Genomic DNA, 19,248 nt, shown 5'->3' on the forward strand with positions numbered 1-19,248 from the left:
CTAGTTTGAACACTTCATTTATTTGGTGATAATGTAACCAATCTCTCACCTTCCCTTTTAATTTTTCAAAACTCTGCAGTCTCAGTTTGTCCCCTTCCTTTTCCAAGATTTCCCAGTATCTTGGCCATTTCGACTCCATATTTAACTTTTTAACTGCCTTAGCTTCCATTGGTGATAACCATCTTGGAGTCTTGTTTTCCAGCAAGTCCTTATATTTAACCCAGACATTCAGCAGTGCTTTTCTGACACGCACAAGCAGCAGCCTCTCAGGCAAGGCGTGCAAATATTTGCACACACCCCTAATAACGCAGAGGTGGACGCCCTTTTGATAAATGCAGCTCCAATTCCGAAAGATGCAACAGATCTTTGCAACAGATTCATAGGCAGAACTCTCAGATAAACCATAACTGGGGTGGGTGGGAAGCGGTGCAATCTTCCGCCCATGCCGGAATTAGTGAGCCTTCTGCTATCCCAAGGCGTCTGTCTTCTACCCGCCCCGCCCCGCCCCTTCCAAGGCTCGCTCAGCAATGACAGCGGGACGGGCGCGGCCTAACTCTTCTGTGCCGCCACCCCAAAGATGGCGCCTCCCCTCCCCTACCTTCCTCCCCGCCACTCTCAAAATGGCCGCAGCTCTGCTTTAGGAAACGGCAAAGGGCATGCCTCCAGTTCTTCTTCCCATTGGGCAAAGGCGCCCTGCTGGCAGCCAATGAGGGCATAGGGCGCGCTGGTTGGTTGGTGCGCGCGCGCGCGCGCGCACGGAGAACCGAAGGGAAGGAAGCGATGTCTGCGGGAGAGAGAGCCCTTTCTGCGCTCCTGGGTAGGTCGTAGTAGTTGCACTCTGTGTATGCTCAGAAGCTCTCCTTAGAAGGGCTGCAGCTCTTGCCCAGTGTGTTTGTATCTCTTGTTGTACTTTGTATATGCCCAGAAGCTCTCTTTACTAGGGAGGCAGTGTGGAATGAGCCCTGCTCTGTGTAGGAAGAAGTACTTTGTGCATGTTCAGGGGCTGTGTTGACTGTTATAGAAGAGGTCCTGTGTTGAGCCTCTGGCACAGAAAGCTGATCTGGGGGCTGAACCTGAGAGCAAACTAAAGTTTAACGTTTGTTATGCAACCTTCCAACAGCTCAGAGCCTTCTCACAACCACCCTGAGAGGTGTATTAACCTGTAAGGTGAGCATAGGAAACTGTATCGTTATAAAAGGTTTGACAGTTTGTTCATGTAGCCCAGTACTGTCTATTCCAAAAATAGGGAGTGTGTGGTTCTCCAGATGTTAGCTGGACTACAGCTCCCATCATCCCTGATCTTGATGCTGCATCCTGAGCTTTTTGAGCCTCCGCAGTGATTGCTACTCACCTATGGAATGCCCTCCCCAGGGTTAGTAAGGCTCTCCCTAATAATGTTGGATTCAGGTAGGTAGCTGTGTTGGTCTGAAGCAGTCAAAATAAATGGGAAAAAAATAAGAAAAATTGTCCAGTAGCACCTTAGAGACCAACTAAGTTTGTTCTGGGGATAAGCCTTCGTGTGCATGCACAAAAAGGTATCTTGGTTGGTGGCGCTGTGGGTTAAACCACAGAGCTTAGGACTTGCAGATCAGAAGGTCGGCAGTTCGAATCCCTGTGACGGGGTGAGCTCCCATTGTCCGGTCCTTGCTCCTGCCAACCTAGCAGTTCGAAAGCATGTCAGAGTGAAAGTAGATAAATAGGTACCACTCCGGCGGGAAGGTAAATGGCATTTTCGTGCGCTGCTCTAGTTTGCCAGAAGTGGCTTAGTCATGCTGGCCACATGACCCGGAAGCTGTACGTCGGCTCCCTCGGCCAATAAAGGGAGATGAGTGCCGCAACCCCAGAGTCGGCCACGACTGGACCTAATGGTCAGGGGTCCCTTTACCTTTACCTTAAGGTCCTAATAATGTTGAATAGAGGGGGGTGCTGGGAGAGGGGAGGCTTGCCCAAAATGGGACTTGGATCCTCAGAAATGTTAACTTTAAAAAACTTATAGAAGAAAAGTTCTCTGTTCCTTACTCCAGCAGCTTCTACAACACCCATGTTGTTCAGGAGGGCCCCTAGACCTCTGGACAGGCTACAGAGGGAAAGAGAGAATGGCAAACTTTCCTTCTATGAACTTCCTTAGGTTAACTTAGGATCCCATCCCTCGTATTTAAAAGTGGCTACTGGAAATGGAAATATTTTCCCATTCTCCATCAGGATGCACAGAGTTCAACTCAGCTTGAACCAATTACCATTCCATACCACCATAGCAAAATTTAGTGGCATGCCTTCTTGGACTAAGATTTCTTTGTTTCTCCCTACCCCTCCCAAAAAAGCTGGAAGATCCAAGAAACAGAAATGTGAACGTAAAAATGAACAGAAGCTGAAGGAGGCAGCTCTTCATATTTTGAGTTGCCATCACAATTTGGGTGACCTGTTGCTTGAGGTAAGAAAGTAGCAGTGTTGACTTCCAACAGCTTCCTGGTGCCTGCTTCGCTCCCATTGAACTTCAGTGTTGTGTTTATGTTCCTGGTTTAAATTGTGCTACTGGACAGGAGTCATCAGGATGCACTGGGGGGGGGGGTAAATACAGATGACTAAAAATAAATATCTGGAGTTGATTCTTATTGGAGAGAGAATAGTAAGTCCACGGGGAGCAAAATTGCCTTACAGTGGCAGTCCTAAGCATGCTTACTCAGAAGTAAGTCCCACTGAGCTGAGTAGAGCTTACTGCCTATTTATTGTTTGTATTTTATGAGATGTCTCAGAAAATAAACTCTTTAGGCATTATACAAGAAATAAAAACAGCAATGAAACCATACTTCAATAAAAACCCACAATCATCTTAAAATACAAATGGCTGCATAAAAGCCAGATACAAAAACAAAAAACAGCTCCGTAAGATACCTTCTCTAAACTCCGTAGTAAAAATATAAATTCCCAAGAGGAAAGTATGTTTAGGATTGCAGCCTTAATTTCTTATGAACATTTTCCATACTACTACCTGTTAAGTTTCCTTTCATCATAAAATGATTGTCCTTTAAAAAAGAAAATGTGTGGATAAATATCTGAAACCTGATGAGGCCACTGGGTGTTTTTCCTGCATTCTACTTCCTTTGCACATCATCTTATCCTATGAAACAAGAGAAATTATTTGAATAAAGAAATGTGCAGATTTGTTGACTGAGTAAGTCCCCTATCTGTGGAATGTTCTCCCTTTCTCTTCACCAACCTGTTTGCCCTCCTGATGTTTTGGACTACAACTCCCATCAGCCCGGGCCAGCATTGGCTAGGGCTGATGGGAGTTGTAGTCCAAGGCACCTGGAGGGCAACAGATGAGTAAATTCCATTTCAGAGAATTTTGGCATTACCTTCTGGACTCCAAAATGTTTGCTGTGCAAGTATGCCCAAGCATTTTGAGGTTGCATCTGGAATAGGCTAGGTTATATTTGATAACGTAAGTAATAAGTAAGATGAACATGTCTCTCTCTGTGTTATTTTTACAGGTGGGAAGTTCAGAGTGGAACAAGCAGCTACTTTCCTTTAGTCCAGCCAATGAAGCTTCCGTTCCAGAACAATTTGTGGGTGGGTGCAAGAGATTATCTGTTTTGCCAGAGGGAGCTGCTGAAAATCAAGTTAATCTATTCAGAAAGATAAAAATATTCAGATCAACATTCTGTCTAGTCTGGTACTATCAACAGCAACTGGGAGCAACAACTTGCCAATTTTTGGGACAATGACCTTTCCTAACCTTGTAGCCTGAGCCTTTTTTTTTTTTTTTAGCTTGAAATGCTGGAAATTTATCCTGGGAACTTTTAAGAACAAGTTGTGTTTTCTCCCTTGAAATATATCCCCTCCCACTTTCTGTTTTGGGTGTTATTGTTAAGGTGCAGGTGCAAGAATAGATAAGGCTATATTGCACAATCTGTCCTTGCTAACCCTGTTTCCCCTCTCTTTTCACACTTCCATCTCTGATATTACATTCTAGTCTCAGCCTTGCAGGATCAGGCCTTCATGTTGGGTGTGCCAGTGGAAATCCTGTCAGCCAGAATAGCTGCTGGAAACATTGAGAAGATCTCTGCTGAGTCTGGTCAAGCTGTGATGCTGAATGCAGAGCAGAGAGTAAGCAGGAGGGAATTCCATTTCTGGGCATGGCAAGAGTGGGAGAGAAGTGCACCCCCCCATCTTGCTGCTGTTGTCTCTAAGTATAAACTGTAAATGTTTATTAGAGGAACTAGAGGCTGAGGTTGGCAACCTATTTCCTCACACAGAATGTCACCTCAATTAGAGGGTCTGCAAACAGGAATTATGGCATTCATTTGGGTTTACCTGCAGTTCCTCTGAGATGAAAGTGGAATATTTTTAGCTCATGCTTCATTTGCTGTGGTCATGTCCAGATGTTTTGGACTACATCTCCCATCAGCCTCAGCATCTTATATCTATGCTGCCTGGGGGTGATGTGAACTGTAGTTTAAAACATCTGGAGGGTATCATGTTGGGGAAGGCTGTTGGGGGCAGCTTGGCAACTTCCTTCTGAGGTTTCTGTGACCTACTGATGTCTGATTGGCCTCTGGGAATTACAATAGGTGAGCTCTCCCTGCAGTTCACATGGGATTTCACCCCCCTCCCTGAAACTGAGAAATAGCTCAGCTCATATCTAAGGCATTTCAAATGCACTGAAACCCCCATGAGCCCCTCTGCACTGCTTTCCTTGTATGCTGCCCTCTTATAGTCCATTTACTTCATCGCCCCAAATCCCTTCACTTTACCTGTCTGGTACAAGCAGCTGCAAGGAGAGGGGAAGGGCGAGATAAAGAGTCTGCACCCTTGAAAGCTGCAGGCTACTTATTATCATTTTTTAAGTAAACAGCACCCTTTTCTTCAATTACAGAAAAAGTTGTCATGCTTGCTTCAGTCTCTGAAGGATTTGTTAACGCACAATGCTTTCTGCCGTTTGTGGTTCGCTCAAGAAACCTGGAAGTTGCAAGTAAGAATGCTTTAGAAATATGGGGTGTTAAGAGGGAAATGCTAGATACCAGGTATGGGGAACCTGCAACCTTCTGGACGTTAGTGGTACAGTAGTACCTCTGGTTAAGAACTTAATTCGTTCCGGAGGTCCGTTCTTAACCTGAAACTGTTCTTAACCTGAAGCACCACTTTAGCTAATGGGGCCTCCCACTGCCGCCGCGCCGCTGGAGCACAATTTCTGTTCTCATCCTGAAGCAAAGTTCTTAACCCGAGGTAATATTTCCGGGTTAGCGGAGTCTGTAGCGTATGTAACCTGAAGCGCATGTAACCCGAGGTACCACTGTACTCCAGCTTCCATCAGCCCCAACCAGTGGTCAGGAATGATGGGAGCTGTAACCCCACCACATCTGGGAGGGTCACAGATTCCCCACTCCATCTATAGACACATGTGCTGGAAAAACATTCCTCATATAGCTTCACTCCTCTTTGATGCCTTAATGCTGACAAGTGCCTTTACATTGTTGGGGAGAAATGCAGGATTCCTCTTCTGATGCCAGCAAACAATTTAAGTAGCAAACTTAAGAGCACAGGCCTCTTAATAAACTCTTAGCATTGTAGTACTTAAATAATACTTGGCCCTTGCCAGCTATCCTATTGCCTCTGAGATTTATTTATTTTTATTTATTCATGCAAAGTATTTATATACGGATCTCTCACAAAATGTCAGGACAATGTCTTCATAGCTTTCCACAGCTGAGGCAGCAAATGGGTTGTGGTTAGATGTGGGCCTTCAGCAACTACGTGGGCCACACTAATCAGCTGTTGAGCCTTAGCCAAGTGGCTGAGTTATTTGGTTGTGGGTGCTTGGCCATACCTCTTTGCGGCTCCTGAACTTCATGGTAGCGTTATTTCCCCCAGAGCCCACTCATTCTGGAAGTTGCATGGCGGTTACACAGAGAGAACATTGTCAGCCTGGAAGAGCTGCTGGAGAAGTAAGTAGAGGCTGCCAAGACTCGCTAGGATTTTGGGCTTGACATGAAATATGGTCAGCTCTTTGGCCTCCTCGTCTGTGGCAGCTTGTATTTTACACTCATAAGATAAAGGTGCATTTGACAAGGCTGCACATAGAGCGCTAAGCAAGATTTGCAGTGACCCAAAAGATTTGCAGCTTTAGGGTGTGTGGGGGGACTTGTGGGTCAGGGAAACAGTCCCTAGAAAAAGATAATATTGGGAACTGCAGTTGGTGTTGTCTCTTCTCAGTAATCCAGATGCTCCTGCGTTGGAGGAGTGGTTGTGCAGTTGTCTCTGTCGTCTTTGCCATCAAACACAAGATCCTTCCTTGGACACAGAGGCACTGGGGTCCATGCTTACAGGCAAGCTCTGATTTGGAACACAGTTGGTATGGGGCAGTCGGTGGGGTGGGGGTTGTTAGATGTTGGCTCCTGTGGGGACTAGAAGCAGGTTCCTTTGTGTCTGAAGGCAGTGGCTATTGCACATTGGAAAGCCCAGGAATCCTTCTGAGGGCTGGAAGATGCCAGTCCATCTCTGCCTTCTGTTGGGTGTTCTAGGCCAGGGCTGGGATGGCTTGTGGCCCTCCAGATGTTGAATTCCAGCTCTCATCAGCCCCAGGAACATGGCCAGTAGTTGGGAGTTTTACTCCAGCAACATCTGGAGGGAGAAAAGATCCCCATCTCTATTCTTGATTTTCATTCCTTCCCTGCATAGTCCTTTAATTGCCTGGGAATTAAACAGAACCTTCCCTAGCGCTGCTGGTCTTTGACCCAGAATATCCTGACTAAGACAATTCAGGGTCTGATGATTCTCCTCATTAACAATTTAATTTTTATTTCTTCAGTGATTAAACTAATAAACCAAAGGTGAACCCTGTTCTGTACAGAAGGGATTTCCAGACACCATTTGTTGCCTCCAGCCTTCCTTTGTTCCCTCCTAACTTCCCTCTATTTATTCATTGGATTTATATACCACCTTTCTGCCGAGGCACTTAATGTGGTTTACAATTTAAGCACTAAAACAAATGCATTTTGTGAAATGAAGAGAGGGTCCTCTCCTGCCAACTGGGAACTGATGGTATATGTGCTCCCTGGCCTGAGCTTCCTTGCTTTTGCCTTCCTTCAGGGCATGCAGGTCTTCAGCAGCCCTCAGGGAAGATGGGCAAGGAGCTGCCCTTTTAGATTATCTTCCTTTCCTTTTTGGTATGCTGGGAGTATGCTGACAGTGGATTTGCTCTTAATTTGTAGACTTTGTGACTGTGCTCCTTCATAATGGATTTCAGAAAACGTTTGAGATGGGAAAGAAGCTGCAGTTGCAGAAAATCTCCAAAGTAAGGACAATGCATAATCACTAAGTGTTGTGGTTCTTAATAAAATGGTTTTTGGCGCACCAGTGAGATGAATGAAACTAGAGTCTCAGCAGCAAGAGCTTAGTTCTCCCTTCATCTTCAGGTAAGACTGGGACACACCCCTCTCTGAATTTCTGGAGATAGGTTGCCAGTCAATGTAAACAGTACTGAGCTGGGTGGATCACTGCTCTGATTGGTACATATGAGGCAGCTTCCTGTGTTGCTAGCTTGCAGCCCATAGACAAGGCAAGTCAGCAGTCCTAGCCCTCAACAGTGAATTTGTGGACCTTGGGAATTTTTCTGAAAGCTCATGCAAGCTTCAGGACACAAGACGATGCTCTCCCAGAGTCACTGCCTTCTATTCAAAAGCCTGCACTTGCTTCCTCATCCTTGTTTCTTTCCTCCATGAGGAGAGGAAGTAAGTTTTGGCAATTCCTCTGCCGCCATGTCTTCCCAAGAGAGTTCCCCAAACCTCTCAAGTAGCGTATGGGAAAGGAGGAGGGCCTATGGGGAAAATGACCTCATCCCCTGTTCTACTGACTGATGCCTTCCATCAAGGAAGGGGGCAGCACTGCATTGAAGCCTGTGCACTTAATTGATTGACAAATTTATTTCCCTTTACATTTGAAAGAGGCAGAGCATCTTAGAGTCTGTTATGTGAACATATCTGATGAAAAGCTAATAATTATTATATTTTTTTGTGTGTGTTTTTAAAAAACAGGTCTGCTGTGCTGTACTTGAGAGAATGTTGACATGTAAGTGGTGCCTGTAGAAGTAAATTGCATTGGGATCTAAATTATAATTACACCTCAGTAGAGATACTTCTCCCTATTCTGACGGCTGGGGGTGTTGTTGACATGCTGGAATGTGTTGTGTATGTAATTAGCCTTTCCAGATACCACTGCATTCGAAGAGAGCTGGGGATTGCTAATAAAAACGAGCTGTAATGTGAAAGAGGAGTAGCTGGAATGATCTCATGTTTTGACTGCTGCCTCGTAGTTGGCACTAATTCTTTTCTAAATGAGCATTTATTATCTGCTGGAGTTTGAGAACGAACTGCAAATCATCATGTTGCACATTTCTATGAATTGTAGTAACACCCCTGGGACCAGGGTTTCATGCGCTGGTGGATGGGGGTGAATTCCAATGTCCCGCAACGGGGTAATCCAATGCAGCATTTGTGCTGCCGGAAACTCATCGCACAATCTGTTGTGCAACAAAGTTACCAGCAACCTGCTTATGTATTTTCTTGTGCAACAATGTTCTGCTGGTATGAAACGTTTGGCTACCTGAGCAGTTGTACCACTAAGTGAGTTTTAAGTTAGCGACTACACTGCATCTGTTATTTGTTGCCATGTGCTTCAGCTGTTTCTTTGCACGGCAACAGGAAGGCAGGAAAACCTGTAAATCTTTGGGTTCCAGGTCACCTGCTGCTTTTGTTTGTTCTGATTGCCTTTCCCCACCTGCTCATGTGCAGCTCACGTTCATTTTAGAGGCACTTGGCACAACAAATCTTCCTGCCCCAGTTACTTCTGGAGTATAAACATTAGGGCAACCTTTCAGAGCTAAATCCGTGCACATCAAACCTCTTAGAGTGGTTCAAGGTCAGGGTTAATTGTTTCCAAGTCTTTGCCTCTTAAAAAATTGTTCATAATAGCTTCAACGTGAGAAGAATTGTTCCTTTCCACCACTCTCCTAATGAGGTCATCTCCTTAAATGTGTGCCTCCCAAACGGCTTCTTCCATATTGTGGGTGGTCCTTTCCAGCTGTGTTTCCCACTGAGGCTACTTTGTTTTTGTTTCTCTTTAGGGGTGCTCGATGCTGCGGCTGAAAAAAAGCAGGAAAAGGCCTCCACACTGAAGGCAGTGAAGTGCTGGTAAGGGGCCATGCCCCACTCTAGAGGTTTTGCAAAGAACAACGGGTTATACATGACTATGAGAGCGGTGAAATGGTCAGGGGGAGCACTTTTTAACTATGCAAGCACATCGTTTAATACAGGGCTAGGGAACTGGTGGTCCAGCAGCCCCACCCAGCATGGCGAGTGGTCGAGGATGATGGGTTTTGTTCTCCAACAGTATCTGGAAGGCCAGAGGTCCCCCACCCTAGGTTTCATGGAATGTGGCCTGCAGTTTCAGTTCCCTCCTCACCCTAAAGATACACGAGTCATTTGTGTTGTGTGATAACCTCCCTAAGAATAGAACCTCAGTGTCCAGCAGCCGTTCTCTGTAGACTCCATAGATGGTCCACTGTTTTGCTGCAGTGTCCCAGTGCTTATGTTCTTTATCTGTCAGTCCTGGCCAATGTGCAGCTTGCAAAGGAAATCCTAGGCATTGTTTTTGAAGTCCACAAATCATTGAAGCAGTTGTGACTGGTGATGTTTACCTTGAGCTTCCTATGCTAGCATTTCTCTCCAGGCTGCAAACTGCTGATTCCACCTGCTTTCTCTCCTTATCTGCCTATTTATAGCACCCAATTAGTTCAGTTCCTGGAAGTTGGTATGTTTAAACCTTTTCCTGATCATCTGCATTCCTTCCGAGTTCCTTCCCTAACCCCCATTCTTTGCTTTTGTGCAACAGGGTTTGTGTGTATGTAGTGGGGGAATCTAGTGTAGATAGATAGATAATTTATTACGGTTGGAGACCAGCTTATAAAACACACTTGGGGGTACAATCCCAGAAGGAAAACAAACATTTAAAACAATGTACAACAGTAAATTTAAAATTTAAAAATGCGATAAGTGTATAGACACTTAAAACTTTAAGATAAGCTACCACAGAGAGATGACCCAGAATCACCCATAGAACCGAGTTTGGGGATTTTCTTAACGAACTAGTTTGAGTCGGGAGATGGTCTGTGCCTACAGATCTGTACACAGAATCTGGCGACCATCCGGGTCGTCTTATGATCTTTGCCTAACAGGAAAAGGTCGAATTTTTGCTTTTCCGGGAGGTCAGTGAGCCTCACCAGCAGGGGATCAATGGTCTCACTCCATGCCTCTTCATAAAAGGGACATCTAAAGAATAAGTGCTCTGGGCTTCCTATATCCCCCAATGAACAAGCCCAAAGTCTCTGAGCATATGGGACTTTTTAAAAGGATCCTTTCAGGACCGGCAAGGGCAGAGCTGAGCTTCTGGAGAGTGTAAAAGCCCTTCTTGCATTTTTGGATACAAGAAAGAAGAGATATGCTGCTGGTGCAGCTATATCTCTCTCAATTTCTCCAATTTTATAGTCGGGGCACCTTGAGCAGTCCTGTTGTCTCTTGGTGTCTATGATTCTTTGCCTAACCGTAGCTTTTGCTTGGCCAAACCCCAGACTTAGAAGGGCTTGAGGGGCAAAACCCAGTTTCTGAAGGGTGTTCAGGACTGCTGTCTGCCAGCCTGACTGGAACTGGTCGCAGAGGATCAGTGGGGCTATCCCTCGGGGGAGCAGATTCAATGTCAGCCATTTGTAGATTGATGTTAGGCAGATATAAGCTTCCATTCTCATCATCCCCATTTCTAGTCTAACCCATGCGTTAGGAGAGCTCTAAGGTGTTTGGATTGCACTCTTTCAAGGGGGGAATCTAGTGTATTTTTTCTGCATATGTTAAAATGGATAAATATTTACATTCATTTTGACAGCCCTCCTAGTGAATGTCTTTATACTGAGAAAATTGGAGCCATTATCAGCAATTCACCTCTGATGAGTCATTGTTCTTGAGCACTGAGACTTAGAGGTTCCCTTTCCATTTCCAGGCTCTGCGTATTTGGCATGACGGCATCCCAAGGCACAGTCCCTCCGGAGTCTCTGCATCAGTTCTTTAGTCACACCTTGACCCAGGTTCTTACTTACAACGCTCAGCTAACAGGTGGGGCTTCCTATCAAGGGAACTGGGAAACAGACCTATAGAGAAGATGGGTTGGGAAGTCAGTGCCCCAGTTAGCACTGAGTGTGAATTTAAAACAAAGCTTTTATAAATGGATGTTTAGACACGCACCCTTCCCTTAAGATTACGCCAGATTTCTCCATGAGTTAATGGCAGTAGTGTTGGCATGGTAATTTTGTCTGTGTGGACTTAACTCTCATTTGTTAGAAATGCCGCAAAATTAGGGAATACTGGAAGTTAATGTTGACCAGTGTACAATATATGACTGGTTACATATTACGTACGTTGAGAGTAATTATTAAATGATGTAATGATAATATGTATTGTTGATGTCTTTGGTGATGTATTACTGGTTTTAGAATGATTTTAGTTTAGTTTTTTTTTTTAAAAAAAGCTAGGACTCCATGGATGAGAGAGGAGTTAATCATACTGGGCATAACTCTTCATATACCTGATGTGGAGCTGGCTGGTGATTTCAGGAGGGTCTGCTTTTCCTTCCTGTCATGCAACCAGCAACTCCTGAAGAGCCCCCACCCTTTGACCCAGGCCCTGCTACTGTCTCTAAAATGCCACCCCTGTTTGATGAGGTCTTCAGAGATAGGCTTAAGGCAGGGGTGGCCATGCAGCTCCTTGCGTAAGTTCATGTGGTCCTCAGCCTGGTTTCAAAACTCCTCTGCCCAAGCTCATTGGGCAGGGGAAGGAGGAGAGAGTGAAAAGGAAGGCTGGCTCCCTCCATTTTGGGCTCTGACCCCACCCACTGCCAGCTTTCATCCCCTGACAAATTGTCCTAAAGGCAGTGTAGCCCTCAGACATGGAGAGGTCCAGGCCAGAAAACATGAAGCCAGAGGCACGTGGGATAAGTTGGGACTCCGGTGGTAGTTGGAAAAAGAACAGCTTAGGCTTGAATGTTCTCACTCCTCCTCCTTAGTCTTTAAAAATTGTATTTCAGACTTCTTTTTTTAAAACCATTTCCCAGCTAAATAAGCCAACCAACTGGCTGACAAAAGCAAAATGCACATTGGTCTCATGCTAACAATTACTTTTCACATACTGTAAATGTTACAGTATGTTACAGCCTCCAGTAGAATAGCTGGCTATTAATCAGCCAGGGAGGTTGTCGCCATTTAGCTCTTCTGGAAGATAGCAGAATTTCAGGAGTCACCTGCACGCTTACTAAGCCACAAGTCTGCCCTCGGAGCATCATGCGGATAACTTGCTTTTCACTCATCCTATGTCGTGTATTTCTTGAAAGGCAACCCTCCATTGCCCTATGGAAATGCAAACACCTCCATCCCTGTGAACTCACAGCTTTTCACTCAGTGCCTTAGCAATGCAGCGAGCAGCGTGTGCAAGAGAACCAGTGAAAGAGGCCCTGGGCTTAATGGTTTTAGGAGTTGCTAGAAACAATTGACCTATTTTGTGAGGCATAAGCAAGGGAAGCCTTTGATATTTTCTTATCCTTTGGCAGAATTGCTCTTACTGGTTTGTAAAGTTAGATTTTCCCCCCTCCCCTTTGTCTTCTCTGAACACAGCTTTCGAAGCCATTCATTTACAGAGAGACTGGAGCTTTGCAAGAACCAGCTCGGTGCTCATCATGCTGTACCGCAAAGTATGTCTCTTCCTTGTGGGATCTGACCAGGAACACCTCACATTTTAGCACAACCCTTGTTTATTATTATTTCCTGAAGCTCGTGCAGCTTACTGGAACTGTACCCTTTGGTACAGTCCCTGTAACATGATATGTGCTGCGTCTGGGCTTTTCAGAAGTAGCATGCTTCAATTATAGCAAAATAGGAGCCTGCTCTCTTTCACGGAACAAAAAAATAAAAGCCAATAGCTTTGTAAGCTGAGGCCAGGAAACCAAACAATGCATTGGGGAAATGTTGTTTGTGCCAAGAGGCTTGCGAAACAGAATGGGGATATCAAAAGGGGATGTGCAAGCAAGGAGGAGTATTCAGGGTGTTTTCTTGCTTCCTTGCAAGGAAGGGAAGCCATTTGGCTCTGGCCTTAGAGAGGATTCATCTCTCCAGGGCAGAAAGCTTGGATAAGAGTTCTTTTCTTAGTTCTGCTTATATATAGACACTCCCCTCCTGCTGAATAGCCTCACGGGCAGCTAGCTTTGAAGGTCCTGCCTGACTCACCATCTTTTGGGAGAGATGCAGAGTGACACTGACCAGGAAACCAGGCGGTTGGTGTGGAGAATTACAGTCCTGGGCAGGGAAGTCTGGATCCAGTGGCTCTTCAGGGGCACTGGCAGTACAGAGATCTCTTGGTGGAAGTGGGAGTTCCTGCTTCCCCAGCTCCTCTAGGTTGGGTTTCAGGTCTGGAATATAGGAAGCTGCCTTAGGATGAGCCAGACCATTATTCCACTTTGTTTAATACTGTCTAACACTGATCAGCAGTGTGATGGTCAGGATTGAAGCATGAATGTGTTCTTCGGTGCTCTGCCCCAGCTTCCTTCGATTCCAACAGGATTTCCTCCTCCTTCCCTTCTAGTTGTTTGTGGTGTTCAAAGCAGAAGAGCTGACGCATCATTTGCAGCTGGTCTTAGAGACAAGCGAAGTGAATTGGCACCATGTCCTTTCCTGTGTGTCTACATTGTTAGTCTGTCATCCTCAAGCACAACACTTGATTAAAGGTATGTTTGGAGAAGATGTCTGGGCGGCTGCTGGTCTTTCAAGCGCAGAACCAACAGACATGAGAGGAAAATGGCTGGTGTGATCCAATGCTCACAGCTGTTTGTTCAGTGTTTTAGAAATATTCGCAAATAATATTGGCTTCTCTGCCAAATATTATCAGTTTGACTTGGATGGCTTTGCCAAGTCTCTTCTCTCTCTCTCTCTCTCTTTCTCTCTCTCTCTGAATTTTTAATTTAGCTGTGGGTCATTATGTTGACGCAGGTGGTCAACATTTAATTTAGCTGTGGGTCATTATAAGGGACGCGGATGGCGCTGTGGGTTAAGCCACAGAGCTTAGGACTTGCCGATCAGAAGGTCAACGGTTCAAATCCCTGCGACAGGGTGAGCTCCCGTTGCTCGGTCCCTGCTCCTGCCAACCTAGCAGTTCGAAAGCACAAAGTCAAGTAGATAAATAGGTACCGCTCCAGCGGGAAGGTAAATGGCATTTCTGTGTGCTGCTCTGGTTCTCCAGAAGCGGCTTAGTCATGCTGGCCACATGACCCGGAAGCTGTATGCCGGCTCCCTTGGCCAATAAAGCTAGATGAGCGCCGCAACTCCAGAGTCGGTCATGACTGGACCTAATGGTCAGGGGTCCCTTTACCTTTACCTTTTACATTATGTTGAGACTATTTAAACTGCTATTAATTGCAGCTTAAACTGCCACCTGGAGGGGGCATATGCTCATATGTTTGCAGTACGTGCCAGGGCCCCATTCTGCAGAGAACGGCTTTTTCCATTACCTTTGGAAGGCTGGAAGTTCATGCTCAGGTATGAGCATTAATATATAGAGATTTAAATGTGGTTGTATAATGTTGGAGCTTTAAAACCCTTTAAGTAGTTATGAGATCAGTACTGTATGAGTTTGCTTACTTTTAAAGAAAATACACATATCTGGCTCTTCTGAAAACCGATCCAAAACTAAAGTTAGCGAATAGTAAAAACAATCAAATCAAAATGCTCAGTGAAGATTTAAACTTAAAAGCAACAACACTGTAGCAGTAGATGTGATAGGAGTCTGCAAGAAGAAGAAGAAAAGGACTTCCCATATTGTAGTAGCAGCATCAGCAAAAATCAGTAACTACTCTCCTGAGAGAGCTGCGTCTTTACCAGGCAGCTAAACATGTTTAATGATGGTGATAAGCAATTATTCCACAATAGCCATATCACAGCAAAAAAATGACCTTTCTTTCTTTCTTTCTTTCTTTCTTTCTTTCTTTCTTTCTCCACACATCTGTCAGCTGAGGGATATGACACAGGAGCTCTGGTGTTGATCATTGGACTAGAAGGGAGACCTACCTTCAGATCCCCATACAACAATGAAGCTCATTGGGTTGCTTTGGGCCAGTGGGAAAGAGTAGCACATTTGCTACTGTGGCCTGTGAACTGAGACAACAGGGTTGTCTGTTATTGTCTACAACAATTTCCTTGGCATTTTTTAATTGCAAAAAAATTATAATACAAGAGTATTCAATATCTTGTTTGATCTTTGAACAGAGGGTTACCTTTTTGGTTTTTTTATTAGCATCCAGGTTTCCCCATAGGTATGTAATATTTTGGAGATCTTGCTGTGCTTCTTCTAGACCTCCTGGATCGCCTGTTGAGAAAAGCCTTTGAGGACTATGACCTGGAAAACATGATCACCGCATTCATAATAGTCCGCCAGGCAGCCTTGGAGGGCCCTGCGATATTCATGTCTTATGCAGAATGGTTTAAGGTAAGAGCAAATGGAGGACGCTTCCCCAAGAAACTTGTTATGCCAGAGACAAGGATGGTGTGTGTGTGAGTGTGTGTCTTGAAGGATAGCCAAGCCTCTACAGGAGTGAGCTACTGTACCAGAAACCTGGATTTGAAGGTGCTTTGCATTTGGCTGGCATGGGTCTGAAATAAAAATGGAGCAAGGCTGCATTAGCACAGCAGGAATTTGGCACTGCTGTTCAACCCACACCTTCATTTATCCAAATGGCAAAGGGAATGCGGAACAGAAAACTCAAAACGTAAAAACATTATCAATCAAACTTGGAGTGAAAAGTGGCTGGACCAGCGCTGCACAGAAGAATCCCAAGAGTGCTGGGGGGACAGGACCTGTGGCCCTACAGAAGATGTTGGGCTCTAACTCTTCTTGGACTATGATGCATTTTGAGTCCAGCAACATCTGGTGGGCCACAGGTTTGCACACACACACACCCCCGTTATAGCAGATTGCAAGTTTCCTACAATGGCCCTCCAGATTATTTTTCAGCCCACAAACAGGACATAAGAGCACAAGCCCTCTCCTGCTCTCTCCCCATCCAGTTGGAGAAGGGCCATAACTCAGTGGTAAAGTATCTGCCTTGCAAGCAGAAGGTCCCAGGTTCAATTCCCAGCATCTCCAGGTTAGGGCTGGGAGAGACTCCCGCCTGAAATCCTGGAAAGCCGCTGCCAGTCAGTGTAGACAATACTGAGCAAGATGGACCAACGGTGTGGCTTAGTATAAGGCAGTTTCCTAGGTGGTGTGCAGTAGTTCTAGTCCTACAGGTAGCACAGTCATTGACACCTTTTCTGCCATGCATTTGCCTTTTCTCCTTTTAAAGCTGTCTAAATTGGTGACCGTCACTACATCTTGCAGTACAGTGGTACCTCGGGTTACATACGCTTCAGGTTACAGATTCCGCTAACCCAGAAATATTACCTCGGGTTAAGAACTTTGCTTCAGGATGAGAACAGAAATTGTGCTCTGGCGGCGCGGCGGCAGCAGGAGGCCCCATTAGCTAAAGTGGTGCTTCAGGTTAAGAACAGTTTCAGGTTAAGAACGGACCTCCGGAACAAATTAAGTACTTAACCCGAGGTACCACTGTAATGAATGCCCTTGTCTCAGTGATGTGCATAGTTGAACAGTCTTCTGTGTGTTGCTGTCGCTTTCCAGGCTGCCTTTGGGAGCAGCAGTGGCTTCCACAGTAGCAGTAAGAAGGCCTTAGTCTTCCTCTTCAAGTTCCTGTCGGAGCTGGTGCCCTTGGAAGCCCCTCAATACCTGAAGGTGAGACATGCGACAGGATCTTGCCACCTATTTTTAGATTTTAACTGCTGCTTGAACTTCTAGGAAGTGTAAAGTGCTCTATGCTTTTTTTGTTTTGTTCATATGCATACAAAAAGGCAGCAATCAGTGTACCTGTGTGCAATAAATCTTGCATCTGTTCTCTGTAGCCCTTACCTTGGAAAGGAAAACTGCTAGGGGCATCCAATGGGCACAGTGATGACTCTTGGCCTAACCTTGATTTGAACTGTCTCTCTAGGTCCACATCATGCACCCGCCGTTCGTACCCATCAAATACCGCCCCTTTCTTCTGGAATACATCACTCTTGCCAAAACCCGATTGGCTGATTTCAAGGTCAGTGAAGGGCTTCTTCCATTTCCGGGGCTCAGCCTCTTAAAGAGGGAGGTGCAGGGGCTCAGTCAGCTACCTGGAAACTGCCTCCTCTCTTGCAGATGTGCAGGGGGTGCAGGGTAGGAAAGGCAAGATTAGCCCCGGAGCTGTCGGAAACCAGTTCTAGGGATGAGTCTTGTTTTGCACTAAGCCCCCTGCCCTTTTCCACCACCATGCCTTCAGCTGTGCTCCTTTTTCTTTCAACTCTTTCCAGGTAGCAATAGAAGACATGGGTCTCTATGAGGATTTGTCTTCTGTCAAGGAAGCTGTGCAGGTACACAAGAACCACCTGGACTGACCCCATAAGTATAATTTCTATGACTTGCTGCTGTGGTAACTTCTCTCAAGTGTAGACTTGACCTTAATAATTGGTTACATGGGGAGAACATTAACAATATGACTTTACAATGTTTCTTAAGCCTTATGACTGCTACCATGATGCATCTTAAGGTTATAACATGGAGAACCAACGTGAGGGCAGGCAGATGTTGCTGGACTACAACTCCCATCATCCCCCCTGGCTATTGGCCATGCTGGCTGGTGGTAGTTGGAATTGGGTAGCATCTGAAAGGCATCACATTGGTTGCTTCTGAACTGCAACACTAGTACTGCAACATGCATGCTGGACTTGGGGGTGGAGAGGGGAGTAAAAAGGCTCTGTTGAAGGGTAAAGTGGGCATGTATTGACTTGGACAATTTCTGTTCCACCCTTCCACTATTTTAAAAGCTGATATTCAGGATGGCTTATCTTAATTTCTATTATAATTTTATTTATATTATTGCTTGGTTGCTCTGTAACCCTGCACTTCCACAGGTTTTCGGGGCAGCTTACGAAAAGTTAAAATCACAATTTAGATAAAAATTAAAGCAAAAACATTAGGGCACCGTAATATAAAAGGAGCCAGTGTAATTAAAAACAGACACCAAGCAGCATAAAAATGTAAATGAGCCAAGGGTTAAAAGGCCTGAGAAAATAAAAAGGACTTTGGCTGGTGTTTAAATGACATCAAACACAAACAAATTAAGCATTGCTGTAGATAAGACCGGCACAAAGTAGCAGGATCAGCCATTTTGCACTAACCAGGCAAATTAAAAGCCTATCTGAAAAAGGAAGTTCTTAACTTGGGAGCAGAAAATTGAGAGAGTGAGAGGGGCCAGCAGTCCTCCTGAAGAGGAAGGGAATTGCACGATTTAAATGTGGTCAGAAAGAAGTTGCTCTTGTGAATCCCAACCAAGCTTGCCTCAGCGACAGAGAAGCACAGAGGGAGCGAGGCAGCCCTTCAGGTAGCCAGGAGCTAAGCCAAGAATGGGGTCTCTCTGAGCACCATGAAAACTACCTTGCATTATCAATGCCCTTCTTCAGCTTGACATCTGATGAGCAATTACCAAATGCTGAAGCAGGCAAACCCTTTTACTAATCAGAGCTCAGGGTTGTTGTTTTTTTGTGGTTTTTTTTTTTGGAGTGGGGGCACATTCCTCCAGGGCTTCTGCTTCAGTTTCTGAGGCTTCCCTTGGGGTCTTTGAAAGGCCTAACTTGATCTTGCAGTCCCACCCATTCTCACCTCCCTTTTCCCCTGCACTTTTGATGCTCATTCCCTACTCGGAATCTCACCTCTCCTGACGCCTGCAGGGCTTAGAACTCATGGCCTTACTTTGAAAGGAGGCAAAAGCTTTAATTACACACGGTCAGGGGAAAAAAGGGTGGGTGACAGCAGCCTTGTGTTTGAGCATTTGCTTGGTAGCTGTAGGTGGGTAGGCTCTGCATGCAGGTGATCTGCGGTGCTCAGCACTTCCTCAGCACTCAGCACTGAAACAGAGGAAGGAAGCCCAGTGTGGAAATACAGCTGGCAGATGAACAAGGCATGTAAAATGTTTGCAGACTGGTAACTTTTGTGCAGTTACGTAAAAGGCAGACAGAAAAGTGTAAGTGAGTCCAATTTTAATCTCCATGACAAAAACGAACCATGACATTCCGGTTCGTTTAGTTCGGAC

General features: G+C 45.3%; 1 protein-coding gene across 6 annotated transcripts in view; it reads left to right on the forward strand.

Annotated features, from left to right (window-relative positions):
- Positions 1–708: 708 nt before the first annotated feature.
- FANCA (FA complementation group A) overlaps positions 709–19,248 on the forward strand; it is a 38,423-nt gene continuing 19,883 nt past the window's right edge. For 3 of the 6 annotated variants that reach the window (XM_053399914.1, XM_053399916.1, XM_053399919.1), the window contains exons 1-17: positions 709–817; positions 2,322–2,431; positions 3,492–3,570; positions 3,974–4,107; positions 4,877–4,972; positions 5,872–5,945; positions 6,214–6,326; positions 7,212–7,294; positions 8,034–8,067; positions 9,122–9,188; positions 11,047–11,159; positions 12,710–12,786; positions 13,674–13,815; positions 15,436–15,569; positions 16,758–16,868; positions 17,125–17,220; positions 17,471–17,530. In XM_053399914.1, coding sequence (XP_053255889.1) covers positions 781–817; positions 2,322–2,431; positions 3,492–3,570; positions 3,974–4,107; positions 4,877–4,972; positions 5,872–5,945; positions 6,214–6,326; positions 7,212–7,294; positions 8,034–8,067; positions 9,122–9,188; positions 11,047–11,159; positions 12,710–12,786; positions 13,674–13,815; positions 15,436–15,569; positions 16,758–16,868; positions 17,125–17,220; positions 17,471–17,530 — 1,560 coding nt within the window. In that variant the 5' untranslated portion in view covers positions 709–780. Of the gene's footprint in view, positions 818–2,321; positions 2,432–3,340; positions 3,387–3,491; positions 3,571–3,973; positions 4,108–4,876; positions 4,973–5,871; positions 5,946–6,213; positions 6,327–7,211; positions 7,295–8,033; positions 8,068–9,121; positions 9,189–11,046; positions 11,160–12,709; positions 12,787–13,673; positions 13,816–15,435; positions 15,570–16,757; positions 16,869–17,124; positions 17,221–17,470; positions 17,531–19,248 lie in introns of those variants that run through there. The other 3 variants (XM_053399917.1, XM_053399918.1, XM_053399920.1) reach the window with 3 other exon arrangements.

Source organism: Podarcis raffonei, chromosome 8, assembly GCF_027172205.1.
Source record: "Podarcis raffonei isolate rPodRaf1 chromosome 8, rPodRaf1.pri, whole genome shotgun sequence".
Classification (NCBI taxonomy): Eukaryota; Metazoa; Chordata; class Lepidosauria; order Squamata; family Lacertidae; genus Podarcis; species Podarcis raffonei.